At 38.1% G+C, this 24,107-nt stretch overlaps 1 protein-coding gene across 6 annotated transcripts in view; it reads left to right on the forward strand.

The window, feature by feature from the left end:
* CASK (calcium/calmodulin dependent serine protein kinase) overlaps nucleotides 1–24,107 on the forward strand; it is a 315,238-nt gene that overhangs the window by 109,771 nt on the left and 181,360 nt on the right. For all 6 annotated transcript variants that reach the window (XM_040999655.1, XM_040999662.1, XM_040999680.1 and 3 more), the window contains exon 3: nucleotides 11,226–11,331. In XM_040999655.1, coding sequence (XP_040855589.1) covers nucleotides 11,226–11,331 — 106 coding nt within the window. The remainder of the gene's footprint in view (nucleotides 1–11,225; nucleotides 11,332–24,107) is intronic.

A 24,107-nucleotide genomic window follows, 5' to 3' on the forward strand; every position in this document is an offset into this window, starting at 1 on the left:
AGTGATTTTGCTTTAGTAAGTAAGGAGTATTTTGTTTACCAGTTAGCCACAAGTACTAGAGTTCAAGAAAGTTCAAGGAATATGTATTATGAGAATCTATATGAAGATTTCCATTTTCTTGAACCAAAATAGTCTCTTAATTTCCTTTTTTCTACATGAACTGTTTGGAGTGTCCTCATAGGTGACATTTTGGGGGTCATTGACTGAAAAGTGTTTTATCAGTGTGAATATGCCACCTGTAGTAGAATGCCTCAGGATGTGGACCTTTTCAGCATGCTCATGCATGTAGACAGTGGGATGATGAAGGAGGGCCGGGTTGGAGATTAGAAATCTGCATTCATCTTGGATTCAAGCTTTGCCTGGCCACATGGCTTAGGACATCTCATGCCTTCGAACCCCATTTTCCTTCCGAGTCAAATCAGACTATTGAAAAACATGTGATGTTGGCTATCTTAACTGTCACCTGTTTCTGAAGGTCTTAGATTCAGTGAGACACAGGTTTTGAGATGAAGTGGAGGATGTATAATAGATATGGATAGAATAGTTTGTGTGTGTTTGCTGCTGCCTTCCAACACCTAGTATCCGCTGATCTCGGTGACTGCTTCATGTTCAGGTGTGAAAGTATGGTACTTCCTGGTTTTCTAGAAAAGAATAAATGAAAACAGTGCTCTAAGGGTAGGACAGTATATTCTTTTTTTTTTTTTTCTTAAAATCTTGTTAAAACAAGGGAAAATCTGACCATTTCAGAATGCTCTGTTTCCCTTAGTCTAGAAATCCAATTCAAACAACAAATATCCTCTCTGCCACTTTTCTGAGTGATTCTTCGTTGGAACAAAAAGTTTCTGCTACTAATCTTTGATGCCTCTCAATCAGTTATTTTAAGGTTTGCATACCTGTTAGCCACTGTTCTACTATTTATCAGTAGAACAAGAAATATAATATGGAAAGTAATTTAGTGATTCGGCCATTAGTGTGCAGTTATTCATATCCCTTAAGATATTTTTAAATCTTTTATCAAAACCACTTACCGATTTTCTTGGTCCTTTTTGAAATGTATCTCACATTGATACTTAGCTTTTTTTTCCTTTAATACAAACTTTCAAAAAATATTTTTATCCAGTTTGTTGATGGAGGATTCTACAACTGATTGGAGAAACTTTTGTCTATTAGAAACAAGAAAAAGAAAAGAAAAGAAAAGCCTTGGGGCCGGCATTATGGGGCAGCAGATAAAACTACTGTCTGTGGTGCCAGCATCCCATATAGGCACCGGTTTGCATCTCGGCTGCTATGCTTCTGATTCAGCTCCGTATAAATGTGACTGGAAAAACAGTGAAAGATGGTCCAAGTCCTTGGGCCCCTGCCACCCACATAGTAAACCCAGATGGAGTTCCAGGCTCCCAGCTTCAGCTTGTGCCGGCCCTGACTTTTGCAGCTATTTGGGGAGTAAACAAGTAGTTGGAACACCTCTCTGTCTCTCTTGCTCTCTCACTCACTCTAACTCTACCTCTTCTTAAGTAAATGAATCTTTTTAAGAAACCCTTTATAGGGACCCGCATGTTGGCTTTACTGGCTAATCCTCCACCTCCAAGCACTGGTATACCATATGGGTGCTGATTCATGTCCCAGCTGCTGCACTTCCCATCCAGCTCCCTGTGTGTGGCCTGGGAAAGCAGTAGAGGATGGCCCAAAGCCTTGGGACCCTGCACCCGCGTGGGAGACTCCTGGCCATTGCAGCCACTTGGGGAGTGAACCATCAGATGGTTTAACAGATTTTTCTCTTTTTCTCTCCTTCTCTCTGTAAATCTGCCTTTCCAATAAAACAGTTTAAAAAAAGAAACCCTGTATAATTATTACCAGCATGCCTTAGGGAATCATGGTTTCTGTCATTCATTTATTTATATATTGCAACAGACCATAGTTTGTACTCTGGGGGGAGTTTCACTCTGCTGCCGTTGTTGTCTGTGTTTACCTTGTACTGGAGAAAGGTTTATGGGAGAAGTGAGTAGTAAGGATGTCTTTACTGAGCTCCTCAGTTATCGGAACGTGAATTAAATTACAAATTAAATGGAAGTGACACAAAAACACAGGCATGACAATAATACTGTTTGACAGGTTGCATTATCTTTTTGGGCTTTATAAATTTTATTAAATAATGTATGCACAATTAAATGAACCTATCTTTGTGTACAGTTTAATGGATTTTTACATCTGTGCATTCTACCATCACACAAAGTCTCCTCGTATCTTAACATGTGTGATTTTTAGCATTTTAATACTGGAATTAAATGAGGTATCAACTGATATCTCAGTAATTTCCCTTTGAAAAGCAGGGAGTATTGAAATAGATGTCTAGTTTTTATAATAGTAATGTTTTCTGATTTTATAATAATTGTAAATTTCTTTAAACCAGGCCTTTTCTTTCAGGACTATTTAATACCTAAGAAGATAAATACTAGTAAGGATTATTAAATTGTCACTTGGAATCTTTATTAATATCTAATTAGTAAGCTTAATGATTTATAATATGTTAACATTGATTAGGAATGACCTATAATTTTAAAAATTATATCTCCAGGAAATAAAAGGCACTTTAGATAATTATTTGCCAACCCATCTTAATGAAAGATGAGAGGGAAAACAAGTAGTTCTCCCATAATTGGCCTGATTATCTTTTACAAGTGACATCTATTTATACATGGTGTTCTGGATAGTTTAAATTTGGCATTAAACAGGGCATGCTTCTTTGCTATTCATTACATTTGGAAGTTAAAACTCATTGAGTAACATATCACCAAACTTCATTAATTTGCAAATGATTAACCTAATTAAGATAATTGATTTGATCAAACATCGTATTTGCAGCAAAACATTTTCCCCCCTGTTTTAAAGTTTATTTTTCCAATTTTAGCTCTCACATGTAAGGGAAAACATGCAATACTGTCTGTGTCTTGCTTATTATCACATTTAATGTGATATCCTCCAGTTAGAACCATTTGGAATCAGATGATGAATTTCAGTTTTTAAAAGCTAAGCAATGTGTATGTTGCATCTGTATGCACATCCCACATTTTCTTTAGCCATTCACCTAATGATGGATACCTTGCCTGGCTCCATATTTTGACTATCGTGTACAGTGCAGTGCTGCTATGAGCATGGTGATGCAGGTACCTCTCTGATATAGTGTGTTCATGCCTTTAGATTTTATAACCAGTAGTGGAATTGTTGGCTCAGATGGCAAGTGTATTCCTAGTTGCTTAAGACATCTCCATATTGTTTTTCAGTGGTGGCTGTGTTTCCACCAACATTTTCATCAACAGCAGATAAAAATTTTCTTTTCTCGTGTCCTCAACATTTATTACTATCTATCTTTTGGATAATAACCATTCTGACAAGGGTGAGGTGACCATCTTGTGTTTTTAGTTTTTATTAATATAAGGAGAACAGATTTCATGTGTTTAACAGGTCCAATTCTAAGACAATAACTATTTCATTTTTCCCTCTTTCAGTCCTTTTCCGTCCTTCCTTTTGTTTTTTCTTTAATTTTTATAAATATGTAATTTAAATCCACTGTCAAATCACAGGGTTAATGCACCACTAACTATGATTTCTACCACATGAAAAGCAGAAAAAACATGCAGTTCCACAGAGTATAAAGAAGGGCTAGAAACAACAATCAAAACAGCAAAATAGATGCAACTGGAGAAATAGGCCAACTGAGTGAAATAAGCCAGTCCCAAAAGACAAATGTCATGCTTTTTTCTGATGATGCGATTTATTATTATAGAAAAAATATATACAAATGAAAAACCATTTATTGTGGTTTTTGACTTGCATTTCTCTGATGATTAGTAATGTTTAGCAATTTTTTTCATGTATTTGCTGATGTATTTGTCCTTTCCAGAACTGTTGAAGTCCTTTGCCCATTTCTTACTTGGGTTAGTTTTATTTTTTGTTGAGTTTTTTGAGTTGCTGGTATATTTTGGGTATTAGTGTTTGTCAGGTAGTTTAAAAAAAAATATTTTTGGGCATTCTGTTTGGCAGCTTGTCCCTTTATTGATTGTTCCCTTTGAAGTGTAGAAGCTTCCGAGTTTGGTGTGATCCCATTCATCTAGTGTCACTTTCATTGCCTGTACTTTTGGAGTTTTATCCAAGAGTCCATGTCTTTCACCAGTGTCTTGAAGTGTTTCACCTGTAGTTTCTTCCAGCAGCATCACAGTCTGAGCTTTTAAATTTAGGTCTTTGATCCATCTTGAGGTTTATATATGGTGAGAGGTAGGGGGTCTAATTTCATTCTTGTATATATATGTGTGTGTGTATGTATATACATACATGCAATTTTGCCAGCACCACTTATTGAAGAGATTATCCTTTCTCCAGTGTATGGTCTAGACACTTTCATCAAAAATCATTTGGCTGCATATGTACATGGATTAATATCTGAGCTCTCTGTTCTATCCATCTTTGTGTCAGTTTTTATGCTATTATCATACAGTTTTAATTACTAGAATTGCATTTGAAGTCAGGTATTGTGATGGCTTGCAGCTTGATTTTCTTTTTTATTCAGATAGTTTTGACTATCCTGGGTCTTTGTGATTCTGTAGGAATTTTAGGGTTGGTTTCTTCTAATTCTGTAAAGAATGTCATTGGGATCTTGAGAGAGAGAGAGAGAGAGAGAGAGTGTGTGTGTGTGTGTATAGAGAGAGAGAGAGAACTTTTTAAGAAAGAATTTAAAAAACGATCCAGCATTCTCAATGATAGGGTCCTTCCTTTTATTTGTCTGCCAGATAAAATTTTAGGTCATAAGATTTTTAAAATGGGCGAGAATTCAAAGAATCAGAAGCTTTGGATTTCCTTTGTATTTGCAAAAGAAAAAAAAAAGATAAAATGTATAGCAGTGGTAGGAAAATATGTAAAAGATCAAAGAAATAACAAGCTTACAGTTAATCCAGATTCTTGCCTAGACTTATCTGGGCGTCTGATGATCCATAGTTGAGAAGATCAACTTTCCTGATTCATAAGAAGATAAACTCATTAAAGCCAACCTGACTTGTAGTAGTACCAAAGACAGCAGGGATCTGTAGTCTTCAAATTAATTATTAGATGAAGGTAGAACTCAGCAGCAGAAACTGACTTTCCTACTATAATTCTTGTAGGGTTCTGCATGGACCCTTTCCTAAAATATCACATGGAATTTTATATTTTTATAATTTTATGAAATTTTATAATTTCAGTAGACCAAGGAAAAGGTTTTGAATCAATCATTAGTGACTTTCCTTATTTTGCTATTAATATTTATTTAAACGAACACAATAATGCTTATACAATCTGTGAATAGATTGGAGTGTTTCTTATTTGCATTTGGAAACTAGTTCTTTCTGAATTTTATTTAAATGTAAATTTCTGAAATTGGAAGTTGCTTAGGAATTAACACAGATACATATTTGTCTGGAAAAAAATCGATGTGTTGTTTTCTGACCATCACTGTTGACAGTGCAGCTGGAATAAACTGGCTCTGTCACCACCTTGATAGCCTGTTGCTCAATTGCCCTGATAGCCTGTTACTGCATTAGCACTGTCAGGGGAATGGCGTTAGTTAGATAAAAACTGTGCAGCTCCTGGGGCCCCTGGGGCGTGATCCAAGCGCTGGGATTGTGGTTAATAGTTCAGCTCTCTCTACTTTGCTGGTGGTGTGATTTTCAGCAACTTACTTTATCAATATCTTTGAACACCCAGCTTTGTTTTCTTCCTCTAAGATGGGGATTAAAGTTATAGATAGGTAGATTGATTATAGGTGGGTTTTTTTCCCCATTAAATGACAGCTTAACAGGGGCACTTTGAAGTTTCAAATAATGCATAGTAGACTCTCAAATGTTGCTTGCCTAGACTAGTAATAAAATCTATAAATTTTTGGAGTATACAGAGGGCTAGTTAATACTATTCTATAGTGGATGAAAACTATTGAGTAATAAATTAGGCAAAGAAGTTAATTTAGAACTACAGAAAAAGTGAAGGGTTTGGCTAAAAAAGCATGTCCAAGTTCTACATTTAGTTATTACATGATAGAATTTTTTTTAGAAAAAAAAAATGGAGATCTTGTCTATAGAGATTAAAAAAAAAACACTTTCTTGAGTTTACATACTGTTTTGAATGACAGCGTATCTTTGTAACAGTTACAGAAGAACCTACAATTGGGAAAGCATATAAATTCAAGCAAATCAAAAGAAGAAGTGAAATAAAATAGAGGCAAGCATTGTGACACAACGTGTTAAGCCACCACTTAGAGTGCATCCCATGTCAGAGTGCCCCTTAGAGTCCCGGCTGCTGCATTTCTCATCCAGCTCCCTTCTAAGGAGTAAACCACTTGATATGTAAATGCAAAAATACCCCCCCACACACACACACACTCCCTCTCTCCCCTAAATCTAATTGAGATGTGTTGTTGAGTATAAAATACAAACTGGATCTCAAACACATCAAAATATACAGTGCCATCTAACTATAGCATGGTTCACTAATTTTAACATGGATATGCTGAGGCAATAGTTTATATGTATTAGATTGGATGAGTATGTTATTCAAATCACTTTTACCTGTTTTTCTATTTACCTTGATAACATGGCTAGTGGAAAATTTAAAATGTTATAGGTGGTTTCATGTTGTATTTTGCAAATACTCAAATTATTTATGCTTGCTGCAGAATTGTAATACTGTGAAGGTAGCATCCAACTACTACTCCTTAAAGACACTATAAAGAATTTTTTTGTTAGAAGAAGAAATAGTAGTAAAATAGATAGTAAGAATACTTTCTAGGAAAGTTATTTTGAAAATAGACCACCTGAAATGACCTTCCCAACTCTCCATTACTTCTGGGACAGTTTGACAGACAGACTGTGGGAGGCTTACTCACTTCAGTATTGCTGGACAGTCCAGATTTCTTGGGAGATTAGTCCAGCCTGAGTATCACTAATGCACGCATCCAAACTCTGAAACCCTGAAAACATTTCAGATTTTGGAACACTTAAGACTTATCCACATAAGTGTGCTTCCAATCTGGGTCAGGAAATCAAATATTACTTTCAGTATTACTAGTGCCCCTTTTAAAGACAATTAAATTGATTGAATAATTATAGGGACATAAATTTAGGACACTTGACATAGAACTAGATGATTACTAAAACTTTTAGGGGTGGATATTTGGCACTGCAATTAGGATACTGTAGTACTAGGATGCCCACCTCCCATGTCTTAGTACCTGCTTCAAGTCCTGGCTACTCTGCTTCTGATTCTAACTTCTGCCAGTGTACGTACACTCTAGGTGGAAACAGGTATGGCTGTGAGACTTGGGTCCCTGCTGTACACATGGCAGATCCAGATGGAGTTTCCGGCTCGTGACTTGGGTCTGGCTTCAGGTTTGATATTTGGAGAGTGAACCAGCAGCAGACTGGAGATCTCTCTGTTTCTGTCTTCTGCCAACCTACATTTCAAATAAGAAAAATTTTTTTAAAGATGTATTTATTTTTATTGCAAAGTCAGATACAGAGAGGAGAGACAGAGAGGAAGATCTTCCGTCCAGTGATTCACTCCCCAAGTGAGCACAACAGCTGGTGCTGTGCCGATCTGAAGCCAGGAGACAGGAGCTCTTCTGGGTCTTCCATGCAGGTACAGGGTACCAAGGTTTTGGACCATCCTCAACTGCTTTCCCAGGCCACAGGCAGGGAGCTGGAGGGGAAGTGGAGCAGCCAGGATATGAACCAGTTCCCATATAGGATCCTGGCGCACAAGGTGAGGACTTTAACCACTACGCTATCATGCTGGACCCAGCAGAAATATTTTTTTAAAAAATCTTTAAAAGATTCCTTGAGAGATCATAAAATATGTACCAGGGATAATAGAGAATTAGCAGTTACTGGAAACAGATCTAGCACTTCCAAATAGAGCTGGTGAGGTGACTCTGGGCCATGTCACTCGCAGACATGTTCTGTGCTAGTATCAGTAAGTAGTCAAATAATGAAATTAAATCATATTGTTAATGCCCATTTTTCTCTCTGCCCCATGAGTTTATTTTCTGGCAAATATTACTTTAGGTACCCATGTTAGTGTGGGTTTAATAGCACTCGGTAGCAATGCTTGTAATTCACATTCACGTTTTGAAATAAACCCCTTGTATTTAATAATCTTGGAATGTATAGTTTGAATGTTTAAATAATGTGTTTCGTTTTTTTAGTTTTGAATTGCTGTTTGGGCTATTTCATTGATGCTTGCTTGCATTCTGGAAAATAGTACCATAGTTATCTCAGATGCGAGCTGTCTTTTGCCTGCTTGTCTCTTAATATTCCAAGTACCTTTTTATGCTGTTACTCCAGTCCAATCTCCGTTCTAATTGTAGTTCCAGAAATGTCAGATCTAGTGACATTTAAATCACTTTTGTCTTTGAAGGCAGGACTCTCAGCAATTTCTGCCTTTCTTGTGAGGGTGAGCATGTGATAAGGGACTAGACCAAGAACTTGCTCAGCTGTTTACTGAGAGAAATGTATGGCTTCAATACACGAGTCTTTTGAACATCCATTTGTTTCTGCTTTCAAGCTTTGATTATAACAGATATATCATATGGCAAATAGTAAATGTGGGAATTGAAACACTGTAGTTAACATGAAAGGAGAAAAATAGAAAATAAAGTGAAAACAGGAAAAAAGCTCAGCCTTCCTTGTGGGAAATACTAAATCTGTGTACTTGGTGATCTCATTGTTAGAGCATTGAGTTAAAAATTGGGCTTTTGATCATAATAGAGAAGAATGAAATAATAAATTAAGGTGGAAACAGAGATGAAAGGGCAGCTTCTAATAAGTTGAGAAAGTTGAGGTAAACAGTAAAAGGAGAGATAAAGCTTGTAAGCTTTTCATAGAATCAGGAGGCAGAACATTCTTGTAGGGAGAGAAACAGTTGCAGGCATTTTGACTGATGCTGTCTTGCCCAGCCTGGTCTTCCAGCACACTTATTAACAGCCTTTCTTGTGGCTATGCCTTCCCAGCACAGACCCTGCAGCTGTATCCCACTTCACTCTTCTGCAGGGCCTTCCCAGTTGTTTTTGAATGTAGAGGCATCTTTCCTGTCCCTCTCATCTCCTTTGCAGCTGACATTGAGCCCTGTTAGCCTATAGCACCACGTGCTGTGCACTACATAGTCCTTTCAATCCAGCCTCTCATGTGAATCTTACTGCTGCCCTTTGGAGTTGATTAGTAGACTCTGTCACTATTCCCACTCATTGGCTGTAAGGAAGCCATTTGTAAAAGTGAACATCCAGCCATCAAGTTGCAGAGACAGGTAGGACTAGCACCAAGTTTTCTGATTCTGGATCCTGTGCATTTCCCATCACTGTCACTTGCACAACAAATACTTCCTTTAAAAAGCAAAGGTAGGGAGAACCTTTTATTTGCCAGGGGCAATTTGGATATTTATGACATCATTCACAAGCCATATAAAATTGTCAACTTAAAAAGTATCTGCTATAGATTTATTAAATTTTGAGTTCCACCTGCAGCTGCCTTGACAGGGGCAGAGCAACTGATTTCATGGGTCTAATATGGCCCACAAGCCAGATATTCTCCAGTCCTGCTGTAAATTAACAACAAAAACAGACAAGTAAAATCTTTGACCCTGCCACCTCTTTTTTTAATGACAGATTCTTCAAATGTGATCAGACTGAAACCCAGTGTGGCATTCTGACAGTATTGCTGACTTCAAATCAGGGAGGCTAGAGTTCAAAGCCTACCCCATGATAGCTATGTTATCTTTAACTTTTGTCTAAACTTTGGTTTCTTCAGTTGTAAAAGACTTACCTGTTAGGGTGGTTGGGATATTAAAATACAATGATCATTAAGTACTTAGCTCAGTGAGGGGTGTGCTAAACTTTATTTTTAAATTTTTATTAATTAGAGTAGATTTCATTTCATAGAACACAATTATAAGATAACCATATTTCTCTCCCTTCCTCTCTCTGTCCCTCAAAACCTGTCCTTCCTTCCAATTTAAGTTATTATTATATAATCATCTCGTGAATATTAACTTTGACCTTGACCTCATAGGACTTGGTCTTACCCGGAATGCTCACATTCTGTTACAGTTGAATCTTGCTGACCTTTCTCAGCTTTCATTCATCTTTGATCACTCATCTACTAATTCCCCATATTCTCTTAACTTTCATAATATTGTCTTAATTCTTTTTGTGGAGGTTTTTCTCTTTTGTCTAATTTACCGACTTTTTTTCTTCATTCTACCCTTATATGTCTTCCAAGGTTCCATCTATAGCTATTGTTCTTGTTAACAAGACTTAGTTGAATTGCTGAATCAGAAAAGAGATACCGATTTTGCTTGTAAGGTACATCATTAGCTTTGATTCTTCCTTATTCTGTCCCTTTTTGTTTGATACATAAATATTTTGTTGGATTTTATTCTCAGCAACCAGGTAAAACATCACATTATTGGTACTAGAAAGCTTTGATTATCTTGCTCTACATAGGCACAGTGAATGATGCACATGAGCAAATTCTTAGTATTATGGTATTTACACAATTGTCTTGCCAACATTATTCGAATTTGTTCCTTAGAATTATACTTTGAATTAGATAGAATCCTGAATTATCTAACACATTTTATGGATGATGTTTAAAAAAAAAACAGTCTAGCTTTGACTTTAGGCAGAGTGCCTGATCTTTCTAAACCATACTATATTTTGCTTTTGATTCCATATAAGTATCCTGCTGTGTCTATGAATGCTGTATTTTGGGCTAAAGAACAGATAATACATTCCTATATGATTATATGATTTAGAGAAGCTAAAAAAATGATGATTGAATATACTGAGTTAATTTTTAGCATATCATGGAAGAGTTAAAAATTTGGAGGCTGAAACTTGACTACAACAGTTTGGGGAAAGTATTTGTGTATTAATATATTTTAATTTGGAGGGAAATATTTGTACTAAAGAATATAAACATTTCTTATAAGAGCTGTTTCTATAATGTATATGAGATTAAACTATCTAAAATATTAAAAGTTATATTAACTATTTTTAAGGAGTTAAAAGTTAGATTCAGTTAAATGGGGGATTTCATCTCTTTAGTTAGAGAAGTCTTCATGTTCCCATAGATCATATCCATTCATTCATCATTCACTCTATTTGTCTTTTGTTCCTACCTAATGAAGCATGTTATATGTTTGTTTTGCAGATCTAAAGCGAGAAGCCAGTATCTGTCATATGCTGAAACATCCACACATTGTAGAGTTATTGGAGACATATAGCTCAGATGGAATGCTTTACATGGTTTTTGAATTGTGAGTGTACATTTAATTTCCTAAGGGTAAAGTATTTAACAGCGTTGGATTTGGGTAATGCTAACACTTTTCTCTTAAAGCTTCAAGCCAGTGGTGAACTCATCTGTCTAGAAAGGCCTCAAGTCACAGGAAAAAAATGATTTCATGTCAAGGACCACCATGGCAAAGGAAGCTAACACAGGAAAAGTTCAGTTGCCCTCATACTTCCAGCACTCTTGAGAGAAGACGCTGCAAAAGGAAATCAAGTTCAGAGGGTTAAGAGGACCCAGTGGACTCAAAACATGGGAGTCTTAATGAAGAGAAGTAGGGTTAGATGAGGAATGAAGCTTCGCTGTAGCAGTCCTCTCTGGTAGCTACAAATCAAGTAGTAACTGACTTCATTACCTCTTTCGATAGACTCACCATTTTGCCAAGTGAGGAGGAAAATTCTGGCACAAGCCCCTTGACACATTTCTGAATTTTTATTAGTAAAACAGAGGAATGTGAGCTGAGGGTAGTACTACTGGGTTGAACGATTGTCCAAAGAGATTGGGTAAAATTTGTGGGAGTACATCCACCAGGGTTTTGTCTTTGAACTTTTTGTCCAGACTTATAATCCATGGTCTTCACTGAGAGAGAATAAGGAAGATTTACTTAGATTCCAGAGCTGGAAAGTATTATTCATACAACTTGCGCCAAAACTTAGTGGCTTAAAACAATATGCGGGCCCAGTGCGGTAGCGCAAGTGGTTAAGGTCCTCGCCTTGCACGCCTGGGATCACATATGGGCACCAGTTCTATCCTGGCAACCTTGCTTCCCATCCAGCTCCCTGCCTGTGGCCCGGGAAAGCAGTCAAGGACGGCCCAAAGCTTTGGGACCCTGCACCCGCGAGGGAGACCCTGAAGAGGCTCCTGGCTTTGGATCGGCATAGTATCGGCCGTTGCGGCTCACTTAGGGAGTGAATCATCGGACGGAAGATCTTCCTCTCTGTCTCTCCTCTCTGTATATCCAACTTTCCAATAAAAAAAATAAAATAAAAATAAATCTTAAAAAAAAAAACAATATGCATCCATCCCAGTCTATGTACATTAAGATGTGAATCTAACTTAGCCCAGTCGTCTTGACTCTGCGTCTCTCCTGGGCAGTAAAATTAAGGTGTTAGCCAGGGCTAAAAAAAATTTATTAAGGTTTATTTATTTTTATTTGAAAGACAGGTTTTACACAGAGAAAGAGAGAGAGAGAGAGGTCTTTCACATGCTTATTCACACCCCAAATGGCAGCATGATTGCAGTGGCCAGAAATGAGCCAATGCAAAGCAGAGGCTTCCTCCAGGTGTCCCACATGGGTGCAGGGACCCAAGGACTTGAGCCATCTTCCTCTGCTTTCCCACACCACAGGCAAGGAGCTGGATTGGAAGTGGAGTAGCTGGGATGTGAACTGGTGCCCATTGGAGGATTAACATGCTGTGCCACTGCACTGGCCCCTGGTTGAAGTCTTTGCAAGGCTTCTCTTAGGCGAAAAGATGTGTGTGGTTCTGCTTCCAAGCGTACTCAGGTAGTTGCTGACAGTCTTGGGTTGTTCCTGGGCTGTTGGACTGAGAGCTCAGTTCCTTATGAGCTTGTTGGCCTAGGCTTCCCTTGGTTTCTTATCCATACAACAGCCCGTATCATGGCAGCTAACTTCATCAGAGCAGGCAAGCCACCCACCATGTCGAGAAACAGTGTGAACAAAGTGAAGGCTTTTACCTAACAATCTAATCTCTGAATATCACATTCAGCAAATTCTGTTAGAAAGAAGTCAACAGATCCAACCCACCAAGGCAGGGGAATTCACCCCTCACCAGACCTAAATATAGGAATCATTTTATAAGCTACCCCTGCAAGAGGCATCACCCATGTTCATCATAGTTCATAGATATGCAGGTTTGAAGCAAAGAAGCTGAAACTAAGATGGCCCTTAAGACAAAGTAACACCAACACCTTCCATGAGGTCTAGATTACCGTGGCTTTAGTTGTGACTACTGAGGTGAAGACGACATGAATGTTCCAGTTAGTTGTTTGCCACAGTCTACAAAACCCTGAGCGTTCATTAGGAGTCAGCAGTGTTCCAAGCAAGGCCACAAGGCCTTTGTGCGATGCTCTTTCTCCCATGAGTTCTCGCAGTGAGAAGCAGGACACTGCAGCACTTGCAGAGGAGTAAGAGCCTGGAAACTGAGTTGCAGAGTGACACCTGCACCAGGAACCCTGCTAAAAGACTTGTGAAAACCCATGTACCCACCTCAACAGTAGGTGCTACAGAAAAATGTTGACAGAACATTTTAAGCTGCTACGGAAACGTTTCTACTGTGAGAATGCCATTTTCAGGGTCTTGAGTATTGTTTTAAATGTGCTTCTGTCACAACTATGGAGCTGCACATTTATCTCATTCCTTTTGGAAAATGTCTGCTGTGCAACCTCCACAGTAAAGCTAGTCCTCATTGTCCAGTCAGAGCAGACTCCTGGTCAATTAGAAGAATATAGGACTTCATTTTCCAAATATAAGTAAAATGGAAAGAGACATCCCTAAGACACTCATCTTAGCATCGATTGCCAATTCTCAAATGGATCCGACTTTGTCATGAGGATATTGCCCGGATGAATTAAGGTGGCACCTATCTTTCCCACACTCTGTTTCATTCTCTAGGGTTCCCCATTCTCTGAAGAGCTGTGCATTCCTCAGCCATGGGTGGCACAGGCTTCACAAGGAGGCTTCACCTGTGTCTTTTGACACAGATTGTAGAGAAGATAATACAAAAGCAAATAGGCAGACCACAGGCATTTTTTTCATACAAGTCAAATGATGGCAAACAAAGATAGGGAAATTGGTTGCTTTAAAATTAGCTTTGCACCATAGTCCCTGGAAGGTCCTTTGGACACTACCAGAAATACCCAACTCCCAAGTTAAAGACCATAAGCATGAGTCATTTCCTTCCTTCCTCCCTCCCTCCCTTCCTTCCTTCTTTCCTTTGTCCCCTCCCCTCCCCTTCCCTCCCTTTCCTTTCCCTCCCCTCCTCTCCATATCTCTCCCCTCCTCTTCCCTCCTCTCCTCTCCCTTCCTGTCCCCCCTTCTCTCTTTCCTTCCTTCCTTTCCTCATTTTTTGAACACTTATTTAATTTTCTTTAATTGCTATTTTTTATTTTTCATAATGTGATTCCATAGGCACAGGGTTTCCCCTTCCACGCTCCTCCATCACCCCCCCACACACACACACCACTGTTATTTGAAAGGCAGAGGCAGACTGAGGGCCAAGTGCAATAACTGAATGGCTGGATCCTCATCTGGTGAGTGCTGGGATCCCATATGGGCACTAGTTGATATCCCAGCTGCTCTACTTCCCATTTAGCTTCTTGTTTGTGTTCTGAGAAAGCACTAAAGAATGGCCCAAAGCCTTGGGGTTCTGTACCCATGTGGGAGACTTGAAAGAAGCTCCTGGTTCCTGGCTTCGGACTGGCTCAGTTCCAGCTATTGAGGCCATTTGGAGAATGAACCAGCAGATGGAGGATCTTTCTGTCTCTCCTTCTCTGTAAATCTGATCTACCTTTCCAATAAAAACAACGAAAATATATATATATATATACATTGAAACAGCAGACTTAGTGCAACAAACAGAAAGAGAAAGGGAGAGAGATTAATTTTCAACTCTCTGGCTTACTCCCTAAATGGATGCAAAAGGCAGAACTGGGCTTGACTGAAACTAGGAGCCTGGAACTCCATCTAGGTCTCCCACATGGATGGCAGGGGCTCAGACATTTGAGCCATCCTCCACTTCCTTTCTGGGTGCATAAACAGGAAGCTGGATCAGAAGTAGAGCGGAGAGGACTTAATGAGGTGCTCATATGGAATGCTGACCCCAGAAATTTATTTAAAAACTTGGCAGGGGTTGCTGTGACATAGCATGTTAAATCAGCACCTGCAGCACTAGAATCCCATATTGGCACCAGTTTGAGTCCCAGCTGCTCTACTTCCGATGCAGTCCGCTGTTAATGTGCCTGGGAAAGCAGTGAAAGATAATCCAACTGCTTGGGCCCCTGAACCCATGTGGGAACCTGAAAGAAGCTCTAGGTTTCTGACTTTGGCTTGGCACAGCCCCACTGTTGTCGTTCATGGAGTGACCCAGGGGATGAAACATCTCAATCTCCCTCGCTGCCTCCTCTTCCCTCCCTGCCCCTTCCTTCCTCTCTCCTCTTTCTTCCATTCCTCCATCTCTCTCTCTCTCTGTCATTGCCTTTCAAATAAATAAATGAATACTTTAAAAAAAAAAAAAAAGAAACAATTAGAGTCTTTCATCCCACCGTGGATGTATTGGTTTTCTTATTCTGCTACAAATCCTCATAGCAGAAACCTACAGGTAGGACATAAACAATGCTATTTGAAAGATCACCTGATATAAGAAGTGTATGTGCTCTTCAGTGTAGTGTCAGAGACTCTAACAAGAATCAGAAAGTGATATATTTCACCTGTAAGTCAAGAAAGCTTCTTTCACAATTGTGCTTAGTTTGTGAATGAATAGGTGGTTTCACAAGCCATCTCCAGATGTAGTTCCTCCCTGGAAATGGAGAAGCTAAAAAATGTGGTCTTTCCATAGGGACAAAAAATAAGGTTTTAATTTTGGGCTGGAGAGGACCTCTGGTGCCCCTTCCTATTTTAAAATACCATAATTCATTTCTTAAAGATTTATTTATTGGAAAGGCAGATTGACAGAGAGAAAGAGAGACAAAGAGCTTCCATCTTCTGGTTAACTCCCAAAATGGCCACAATGGCTGGAGCTCGGCCAATCCGAAGCCAGGAGCCAGGAACCTCCTCCTGTTTTCCCACGTGGCTGCAGGGTCCCAAGACTTTGGGCCGTCCTCGATTGCTTTCCTAGGCCACATGCAGGGAGCTGGATGGAAATGGAGCTGCTGGGACATGAATCGGCACCCATATGGGATCCTGGCATGTGCAAGGCTAGTATTTAGCCATTGAGCCACTGCGCCTGCACAGATGCTATAATTGTTTTATTTATTTATTTTTTTTGTAATTCGAAAAAGAGACCCTTCCCATCTGCTGGATAACTCCCCAAATACTTGCAACATTTGGGAGAGGCGTGGGGCAGATAGCAAGCCTGAAAGCTAGGGGTTCAGTCTAGGTCTTCCGTATGGGCAGCGAATACCCAGTTACTTGAACCATCACCTCTTCCTCCCCAAATGCACAGAAGCACGAAGCTTCAGTCGGAAGCTAGAGCTAGATGTCAAGCCCGGCCACTCCAATGTGCAGTGTGCACATCCTAATCAGTGACTTAACCAATAGTCCAAACACCCATCCTTTGTAATTCTTTTGAAGTCACTACTCTGGTTTACAATTTTCATTATTCAGGAGATTTGTTTCTAGTATTCGCCACAAAAATTAAATAACAGGTTTTATTATTACTGTAAAGCTGGGGTAGGGAATTTTTTTTTTCCTGTCAAGAGCCATTTGGGTACTTATAACATCATTTAGAGGCCATGCATAATTATTAACTGAGAAATTAACCTGCTGTATAGATTTATTGGATTTTAAGTCCCACCTGCAGTAGCCTTGGCAGGAACAAACTGAATAATTTTACAGGTTCTTATATGGCCTGTGGATTAGATGTTTCTCCACCCATTCTCTAAAACAATAAACATGTTTGATTCACCTAAAGGTTACCATGTATGCTATTATGTCAGAGGAGCCTGAGTGATAGTGTAGTAGAGAGATAGTCTCCAGTGTTGTAAAGCCTGTGTCAATATCCCAATTCTATTACTTTTTCTAATTGTGTTGCTCTAAGTCTTGAACTTCTCTGAGCCTCAGTTTTCTTGACTTTTCAAAAAAAAAATTATTTGAAAAGCAGAGTGACAGAGAGACAAAAAGAACTCTTCCATTCACTGATGCACTGCCCCAAATGACCACCGTGGCTGTGCCTGTGCCAAGCTCAAGCAGGAGTCAGGAATTCTCCCCGGCTCTTGCATGTGTGTGGCAGGAATGCACACACTTGGGCCAACTTTCTTCTACTTTCTTCCCGGGCAAATTAGCAGTATTTTGGACTGGAAATAGAGTAGCTAAAACTTGAATCAGTGCACCAAGTGGTGGCTTAGCTTGCTGCACAACAATGCTGACTTCAGTTTTCTTTTCATTTTTCATGATGCAGTTCCATGTTACAGTCCCCATTTCCGCTTCTCCTCACTGTTTTCCACTAGTATAGTGTCATTCCCAGCAGTATCAGTAAATTTCATAATATCTTATATACATTTACTTTTCAATTTTCCCTCGTTGACTTTGATTTTTAAATTACATTTCTAAACTTCGAATTATTTTATTTTCCTTGGGAATCTTGAGGTAGATTACAAATTCGTAACTACAGTAGCTTAGTTCTTCAAAGAACCAGAAATAAAGTAGAAACCCATGACTGTTCTTCCATTTTTCTATAACTTTGCTTCAACAGTTGTGCTTCCCCCTTTTTTTTCACATCTTCCTTCTGATCTCTGAGTTTCAGGCAAAACAAAAAACATCAATTATGTGATGTCATGTGCATCAAAGAGCAAAGCAAGTACGCTTGTGTGTGCCTCCCCCTACTGGCTAGGTGAGAGATTACTTCTGTAGCTAGGATGTAGGCTAAACAACTCTAGACTTAGTTTCACCTTGGTGGCAATAACTGCCATTACTCCTGGTATTCAGGTTTTGAGTTCTCTGGATGCTTTCATAGTTTTCTCACATCATACTGACACAGAATAGACAAAGAAGGAGAAATGATCAGTTAATTTTGCTGTTTATTGACTGCTTAGGGAAACCCCTATCTTTTACGTAAAGTCTAGACAAAACAACATATTTGGTTTATCAGCAAGATTCCTAATGTGACGTCAATATCCGTGCCACAGACTGTGTATTAACCAGCATTCCTGTTTTCTTCCTAGGGATATAATGTATGCCCCGATCATGTTACTTAACTTAGCATGTTGCAAAATCCTTACAACTGACTGATACCCACTCAATTACAAATGATTTGTAAGTTTAATCCGTGCTGATATAGAGACTCACAGTACCAGAATCTTTGAGCTGGAAAATATTAGAGCAGTATATTTCAAAATATAGATGAGAAAGTCCCTTGTGCAGCTTGCTTAACAGGCTAAGCTGGCCACAGCCTTACTCAGCGTCAGCAGATGTGGTGCATTTAGCAGACGTGGTCAGATTGAGAGATGGTTGGCCTGTAAAGTGGTGTGAATACTACTGGGAGATGACTTTGTCATTCACCCAACACATACAGTAGTTTGTTAGATATATGCACGTGTGTGAGCTACATCCCATGGCTTTGGGATTACACTTGAATTTCAATTTGTTGGCAGCAATTTGCTGCAACACGTTTTAAAAGGCAGATTCAGCTTCAAAGATAGATACTTCATCCCCTCACTCCCCCCAAATTAAAGGCTCTTTTATTTTTTTGTTTTGAAGTAACACATTCAGGCTTATTTTTAGTAATGTCTAGTGCTTGAGTTAAACTGTAGATCCTAAATTAGCATTCCAAGGAGTTTAATTATCTTATTATAGAATACTTAGATATACTATGTGGGGACTTTTACAGCAATTAATTACAGATTAAAAACACATCTGATGTGAAAACAATAGCTGATATTTTTAAAAATAATATTAACAGTTTATGTTTTTGAAACTTAGGAATTAATAAACTGAAAGTTCTTTTATTTTACAATTATTTTTGATCTGTCACTTACTTGCAGTTGGAAAAGGGACTATTTTTGAAATTTACTTATACTGACAGAAAAAAACTGACTACTTTTCACCAGAAACTTGCCACTTAAGGAAAAATATGTTTTTCTCAAATAACACTATAAATATCTGGGCTGAAACATTTTAATTCATTTGAAAACATGCTCATATTTTTATAGCTAGCTAGTCTTGTCTGATCTTTTTGGGTTTTTTTTTGCTTTTATAAGTGATGGTATAAGTCACTGTTAAGTCATTCAACACATTAAAAATTGTCTTGACTCACCATATCAAAAGGTTCAGTTAGTTTTAGTTAAAATGAGAAGAATTATTTTTCAGGAATCCCCAAGACCACCGCCAGGCTTAATGACTCATTAAGAGGATTCAAAAGACTCAGTATATAATCATATTATAGCTGGGATTTATTACAACTAAGGGTTTAAAGTGAAGTCAGCTGCAGGAAAAGGTGTATTGGAAGAAGTCCAGGAGAAACCAGGCACAGGATCCCCGAGATCCTCTGTCAGCTGGGTTATGATGACGTGTGAGACGTTAAGAGACTCAGGGCACACACTTTGGAGGGCAGCCATACTGGCACTTGCTAGCTGATATGTGTCAAATTTCCAGAGTCCTAGAAAAAAAGCAAATGTTCATCATAAATTATGTTTTCATAGTTTAGACATGGGGAGCTATTCTTTTGTGTTAGGAAGGGAGGAACCTAAATTCCCAAATGGCCATCAAGGATCAGCCCTAGAAACATACCTTGCATGAGAAAGCAGTTTAGGCATGCTCTGTTAACTCTTCTCCACAAACTAAATAGAAAAAGGGTTTTGAGTTGATAAATGCCTGTATCTGCAAACAAAAATATAACTGCCTATAAAGAACTCTAGGGTTTGGATTTTTATTGTTCTTTAAAAAAACTGAATTATCTTACAGTATAATTTGGATGTGTATTGGAAGAACAAATTTTAGGTAGCCATATCTTTTTGTAAACGAATCCTGGATTGAGAGGTTACAGCATAGAATAGATTTTTTTTAAAGATTTATTTTTATTATGTTTTTATTGGAAAGGTGGATATACAGAGAGGAGAGACAGAGAGGAAGATCTTCTGTCAGATGATTCACTCCCTAAATGAGCGCAACGACCAATGCTATGCCGATCCAAAGCCAGGAGCCTCTTCCGGGTCTCCCACGCGGGTGCAGGGTCCCAAAGCTTTGGGCCGTCCTCGACTGCTTTCCCAGGCCACAAGCAGGGAGCTGGATGGGAAGCGGGGCTGCCGGGATAGAACCGGCGCCCATATGGAATCCTGAGCATGCTAGGTGAGGACCTTAACCACTGTGCCACCGCGCTGGGCCCTAGAGTAGATTTTTAAAATGTGGATCCTGCATTAAAAATAAATTATATTCCTAGAAATACATTTTGAACTTGTCACTCCAATATTTTTATCTGTAAAACCTGATTTTAAGGAAGTAAAGTATAAAATAATCTTTTTCTTTATTTTAGTTGTTGTTTAAAGCATGTCTGGTATTGGGTTGTTTCTGATTTTTTTTTTTATTACTTGTACATCTATGCACGTAATTTTTATTCTCTATTTGAAAGTTAAGCAGAAAGAGAGAGACCTTTCATCTGCTGGTTCACTCACCAAATGTCTTCAAAACAGCTATGGCTGGACCAGGTAGACACCAGGAGCCAGCAGTTCAATCACAATCTCCCATGTGGGTGACAGTGACACAACTGCTGAAGCATCACCTGCTGTCTTGCAGGATGCACGCTGTCAGGATGCTGGTGTTATGAGCAGAGCCAGTGTTTGAACTTGAGCTCTCTGATATGGGATACAGGCTCCCAAGTAGCATCTGCTGCACCAAATGCCTTCCCTAAATCAGCTTTCAATAAACAGATACCTACATAAAATATGGCATTTCAGTTAATCGTCTAATATCTGGAAAATATGATTTGTTCATTTAGAAATAAAAATTATAGGCAGTTTTTAGTGTAAAGAGCCTTGACTGTATACATATCTTATATACTTTTAGAAATAATACGAAATTATGATAACACCAGTAACATTCACAAAAGTTCACTAGTGAGCATAAACACTTGCTTCTATGCTGAGGCCTTTAGAAAGTTCATGAGAAATGTGTATTTTGAAAAAAATTACTTCAAATTTTTTGCCATTTAAAATAGTAGCACTTCTTAATTCTATTTTTCACGAACTTTGAAATGCTCTCATATTTCTGCTCATTATTACAATTAACTTGAGGTCATTTTATATATGACTTTTTGCTTGATTCTTTCAACTTAATTTTAACCATTTTGCTATACCATTAATATTTTGAACATGATATCTTAAAGACTGTATTAACATGTCTAAATTTATGTATTGCTATATTTAATTAAACAATTATATTTGAACATTTACATTGATTTTTTTCTTTTTAGAAATGTTGCGATGAATAGCCTAAAATGTAATTACTTCTTTACCCCAACTGCTTTATTCTCTCAAAATATGTTTCTAGGGGTGGGATTACTAAGTAAAAAATATATATATAAATATGCACACATGGATCACACATAGATTTAACTTAAAAAAAAAGATTTATTTAGTTTTATTTGAAAAACAGAGTTTAAGAGGAGAGACAGGAAGAGAGAGGTCTTCCTTCTGCTGGTTCACTCAGTCACAATGACCAGAGCTGAACTCTTCTGAAGTTGGGAGCCAAGAGCTTTGTCTGGGTTTCTCATGTGGGTGTAAGATCCCAAGGACTTGGGCCATCCTCCACTACTTTTCTCCAGCTGTGACAGGGAGTTGGATTGGAAGTGGAGCAGTCAGGACAGAAACTGGTACCATATGGGATGCTGGCGCTTACAGGCAGAGGATTAACAAATTAAGCCATCACAGCCCATGGAGTTAACTTTTTAAAAATATAGCACATGTTGAAAAAATGCATGCATGTGCATATACAGCCCAGGGAAGTATTGTGAAATGAACAACCATGTGACTATAACCCAAAAAATCCTACAGCTCACCAACCCCTGATTTCCCTCATCTGATCACAGCCCCCTTCTCCTCTCAGAAATAACTTCATGCTTGACTTCACTTACATGTTTCTGTATCTCCTTCATCCAAATAAGCATCCTCAAGTAATATAATTCATTGTTTACCATAAATGAAATATCCATAAATAAAATACAGTGAAGTGTCACTTAATGACAGGGATATATTCTGAGGAATGTGTCATTGGGTGATCGTGTAAATGTTGTAGAATGAACCTACACTAAGATGACTACAACATCACCAGCCCATGTTATTAAATGACCTCATATATATATATATAACCCATCATCGACCAAAGCATTGTTAGGTGGTGTATGCTGAGTGATTGCTTCCAAATTCAGTTTCAATCCATTGGCCTGTTTGTCTAGCATGCCAAGAACATGCTGTTTATTTGTTACAGCCTTGTAACTTCTGGCATATTGTACACTAGGTCCTTCTGACTTCTAATTTTAATTTAAAGTATTTTATCAAAGCTTTAAAGCAGTTTCAGAATCACTGAAATCTTTACACTATTAAATCTTCCAATTCTTGAGTATATTTTGTATCTTCCCATTTATTTAGCTCTTTCATTTCTTTTGATAAAGTTCTACACTTTTCTCTTAGAGCTTATGTACATGTATGTTACATTTTTTTTTTCTTGACCTGATGTCTTTGTTAGATAACAGCAGCATTTACGCTGGATTTTTCTCAGATATTTGGTTTCATTAAAGTTTCTGTTTATTAGACCCACACACAGAGAGATAATTAACACACGTACATGCACAAGCTAATAAGCTCCAGTCTGCTGGTTCACTCCCCAGATGGCTCACAACGGTCAGGGGTCAAAGCCAGAAACTGAGAATTCAAACCAGGTTATCCATGTGGGAAGCAGGAACAGTTATTTGTGTCATTACTACTATTTCTCAGAGTTTGCATTAGCAGGAAGCTGGAATCAGGATCAGAGCTGGCACCAAATCTAGGCACTCTGCTAGGAGGGAATGGGCATCTCAGCCAGGAGGCCAAATGGCCGCCCAGGCATTTACTTTTAAGAGAAAGCCATCTATTCCTGTGTCCTCCCTCTTTCTCTCCTCCTTTGTGCTAATATTGGATTCCTTTCTATTGATCAGAGTTGATTAATAATTCTAATAACTAACCTGTAGAATCATTGGGTTTTCTGCATAGGTGATCATATCATATGTGTTGAGAATTTGGTTTTTCTTTTCAAACCTTTTGTATTTTATTTTGCCTTTAGTACCACTGATAAAACATACAATGTGATGTTGATAGCATTTACCTTTGTTTATTTCTGATCTAAGCATTTTCTCAGCATAAATGGATGACCAGTTTCTCAAATGTTTTTTTCTGTATATATTGAAATGATCTTGATATTCTCTTTCAATGTGTTGATGCAATGAATTGTCATAATTCTTAAGTCAACAACTTTGCTCATAGTATATGATCTCCATTATCCTTTTTCTATATTGCTAGATTTGTCTGACCCTTTTTATGTTTATGTTTTTGAGAAGATTATACTGTTTTTTGTATTGTCCATATCAGTTTTTTAATACCTAGATTCCACTAACCTCATCAAATTGAGATTTGGTCTCTGATTTTTTTGTCCTTTTTACGATTGGTAGAACACAACTCCATAGTTGGGCAAGAATTTCTTGTGAGAATAATTTTACTTCATTTCCTGTTCAATTCTGCATATCGTTATAGATTTATTTAGGTATTACAGTCATTACTATGTCGCTTTTATTAAATTGCATTTTCCTAGTAATGAATACATTTTACCTAAATTCTCAAAACAGTTTTGACATAAAGTTCTGGATAACATCTCTGCAAGATCTGCAGTCATGTCTTTTTCAATCTTTATACTGGTAATTTGTGTTTTTTTCTTTCTGAGCTTTGCTAGATATTATTTTCCTTTTAAATGACAGCTTGTGGTTTTGTACCTTTTTATCGTGGGTTTTTTGTTTTTGTTTTTGTTTTTTAGTGCTTGTTTCCATTTCAGCA

This window comes from Ochotona curzoniae, unplaced genomic scaffold (genome assembly GCF_017591425.1).
Source record: "Ochotona curzoniae isolate NIBS_2020 unplaced genomic scaffold, NIBS_Ocur_1.0 contig_1274, whole genome shotgun sequence".
Lineage (NCBI taxonomy): Eukaryota > Metazoa > Chordata > Mammalia > Lagomorpha > Ochotonidae > Ochotona > Ochotona curzoniae.